General features: G+C 36.4%; 1 protein-coding gene across 1 annotated transcript; it reads right to left on the bottom strand.

Annotated features, from left to right (window-relative positions):
• Positions 1 to 8: 8 nt before the first annotated feature.
• LOC110444385 lies at positions 9 to 2419 on the bottom strand (the record flags this gene model as incomplete). Its single annotated transcript, XM_021488766.1, has 6 exons — positions 9 to 79; positions 375 to 495; positions 792 to 971; positions 1201 to 1383; positions 1831 to 1933; positions 2241 to 2419. Coding segments are annotated over 6 exons (837 nt in total), but the record flags the coding sequence as incomplete, so codon positions are not given.
• Positions 2420 to 2816: the final 397 nt, after the last annotated feature.

The raw sequence follows: 2816 nt of genomic DNA, 5'->3' as shown, positions 1-2816 counted from the left end.
TGTCTTACCTGTTCACATTCACATAGCGTATAAATGCTGTATGTCCGTATGTCTGCATCATCTTTTGATGCTTCAGTGTCTTTTGAAACAGAACGAAAACACATCATTTTAAATCAATATATTAACTTTATAAATATCAAAACATTCTGTTTATACATTTTATAAAACTGTGTTTACAAAAATGGTTTCTTCTGTAACAAAGGTTTATCATCTCATAGGACGAGCCAAAGGGGCAGTGTATAAATAAGCCTTATCAGTATGTCAGATTTAATTTTAAAGCTGTCAATACCAAGAGTTAAACTAGCTTTAACGATACATCAGTGTTCAAATGCACTTGAGCTCTAGATCTTGGCCATGTCTAGTTATGACCTTACTTTGACTCGGCTTGGCCATGATGTCGACTGCAAACAACCGGGGATAGGTTCCAATGTCTTGTTCGCTGGCGTATCTCGAAATCTGTCGCAGAAACTTCCTCTGGGCTAACTCAAACATTTCCTGTCAATTTTATTAGAATTATTTTAATGAATTTCTTCAGTTGTGATTAAAAAATCCATCATCGGATTTGCAGTGATAACGATTCCACCAGTCAATGCTTACATGTATATAGTTGTAGCTGTTTATATGCTCTGCAGATTTAAGGGTTCCTAATGATCTGAATGAAGTTCTTTGCTTCCAACTTGTATGGATACATAGCTTGACCAATTAAATTGCTGCAAAGCTGTTTAAATAGATTGTTGATGTTTCAAAATTACATAAAAGAGGTTTCAAAAGACAATCATCGAGGTCAGTACCTGAAAAGAGATCTGAGCTTTTTCTGCATTAGCGAGTTCTATCTTCCTCTTTTTCTCATCAGCATCCTCCTGTCGTTCTGGCAGCATATTCTCCTTTACCAGGGTGAGCAGTTGCTTATGGGAAACGTTAGTTTGTTGCTGGAAATCAACAGTAGGGAAGGAATTGGCATGGAAACCAACCTGGAATAAAATTTAATTTGTCAAACATGCTAATTTCTCAAACAAGGAATATAAATTCATCTGTTAAACGTGTCAAAGACCCAAACAAGGCATACAAAGTCATCTGTCAAACATATATATTATATATGCTTTTATGGATATTATAAGTAACCTCTCAGTAGAAAATTATCAATCAATTTCAGGAACTAACTCATGAGATTTTTATAATAATTATTACAAATCAAACGACCTCTGACTGTTTCCAGGCATTCCCAGTCCCAACAACAGCAACGACAATCGGCAATTTGAGTTGTACAGCAAACCGAATTTCTTTACAGCAGTTTTCGGAGAGGGCGTACTCATCGGAAACACAGGCCACCATGATGCGTGACTCTGACAGACCCTTGGCTAATCTATGGAACAGCTGGTCATTCTGTGAGATAGAGAAAAAATCATAATATTTAAAGGGAAAAAATCTAATATTAATCCATTGTTTTAACAACACAGATGTCTGTATATATCATCTCTATATGTCAAAGGAGGATCCACTGTCTCCTGATGAATACCAAGGCCACATTCGATTATTGCAATCCAAACGGTTGAACCTGTTGGACCAGAGTTGTTCTTTTATGAAATAAGGTTTGACCTAGTAATCTGATGCTGCTTTCAGACGAGCCTTAACAAAGCCTTGCAAGGCCTATATAAACATTTGTAGGTCTGCCAGGATTTGTATACGAAAATGTTACATTTGAAAACAGACCAACAGGTTGAACTGGATACATGAAAGGGGCCCAATAATTTTTCAAGAATGCAGTGCAACGAAATGTTTACCCCATAAGCTGGAATATAGTAAAACATGTTGAGTTGAATGAATACTAACCACATTCATCTGTTCAATGTCTAACCAACATGGAACACCCTTCTTCTCCAAGAACGCCTTGATCTCTCGAGGATCACCATATCCCAGCGCTTCTTCCTTTTTACTAAAAACAACAATTCCACCCAACTTTAAAGAATCATTGGAATAAAGCAACAAGAGGTTATAAAGGATCTGTTTTTTTGCTGTATGAAGTGAAAGATTATCATCCAAATTCATTAATTTGTAAAAGTTGTTTTCCTAGCTAGGACAAAAAATGCTCAATAAGTGAGCCTATTGTCATTTCTTAAGAAGTTGTTTAAAGAAAGATGACACCAGACAGACAAATGGACAGATGTTGTATCAACATATTATTTCAAAGATATATTTTGCAGACTGAGTAAAAACCTTGTTGATTGGTAAGCTGTACTTACTTTGAGCCAAGCGCGACAGCCTGTTGGGAGTTCACCCATGCGTAGCTAATGAAACAAGCATTGCTACTAGTGTCCTGCTTCCCAACATGTAGCTGGTCATTCTTCTGTAGTGCGGACAGTAATTCATCAAACTTAGATTTGTACGCAGCCTTCTTAGAGTTGACCATGTTAACAAAAATCTGTAAAATAAAATGTTCATCTTACCAAAAAATAAAATGTTCATCTTACCAAAAAACAGAAACAAGTGGCCCTTGTGGCCTGTACGGTCACCTGAGCAAAAAAACTCATCTTACCAAAGAACTCCAAAAACAAACGGAAATTCTGTCAGCATGATCACTACCATTAACTCAATCAGCCCTGAAGACATATTTGAACTCTTTCCAGTTCAGAGGTAGGAATAGTTCATTATGAAATTTCAGGGGTGAATGAGATAACTGGTCTATTCAGTAACAGAATATTGTTACCAATGGTGTTTTTTTTTGTGGATTGAGCTAAAGGAAATATATACCATCTTTTATCTTATCACTGATGTTTTTGCTAAGCTGACAGTTCATGATCATTGTGCCTGGCAGACTA

Source organism: Mizuhopecten yessoensis, unplaced genomic scaffold (assembly GCF_002113885.1).
Source record: "Mizuhopecten yessoensis strain PY_sf001 unplaced genomic scaffold, ASM211388v2 hete_36112608, whole genome shotgun sequence".
In the NCBI taxonomy this organism is placed as follows: Eukaryota; Metazoa; Mollusca; class Bivalvia; order Pectinida; family Pectinidae; genus Mizuhopecten; species Mizuhopecten yessoensis.
This window is presented reverse-complemented; position numbering and strand designations above follow the sequence as displayed.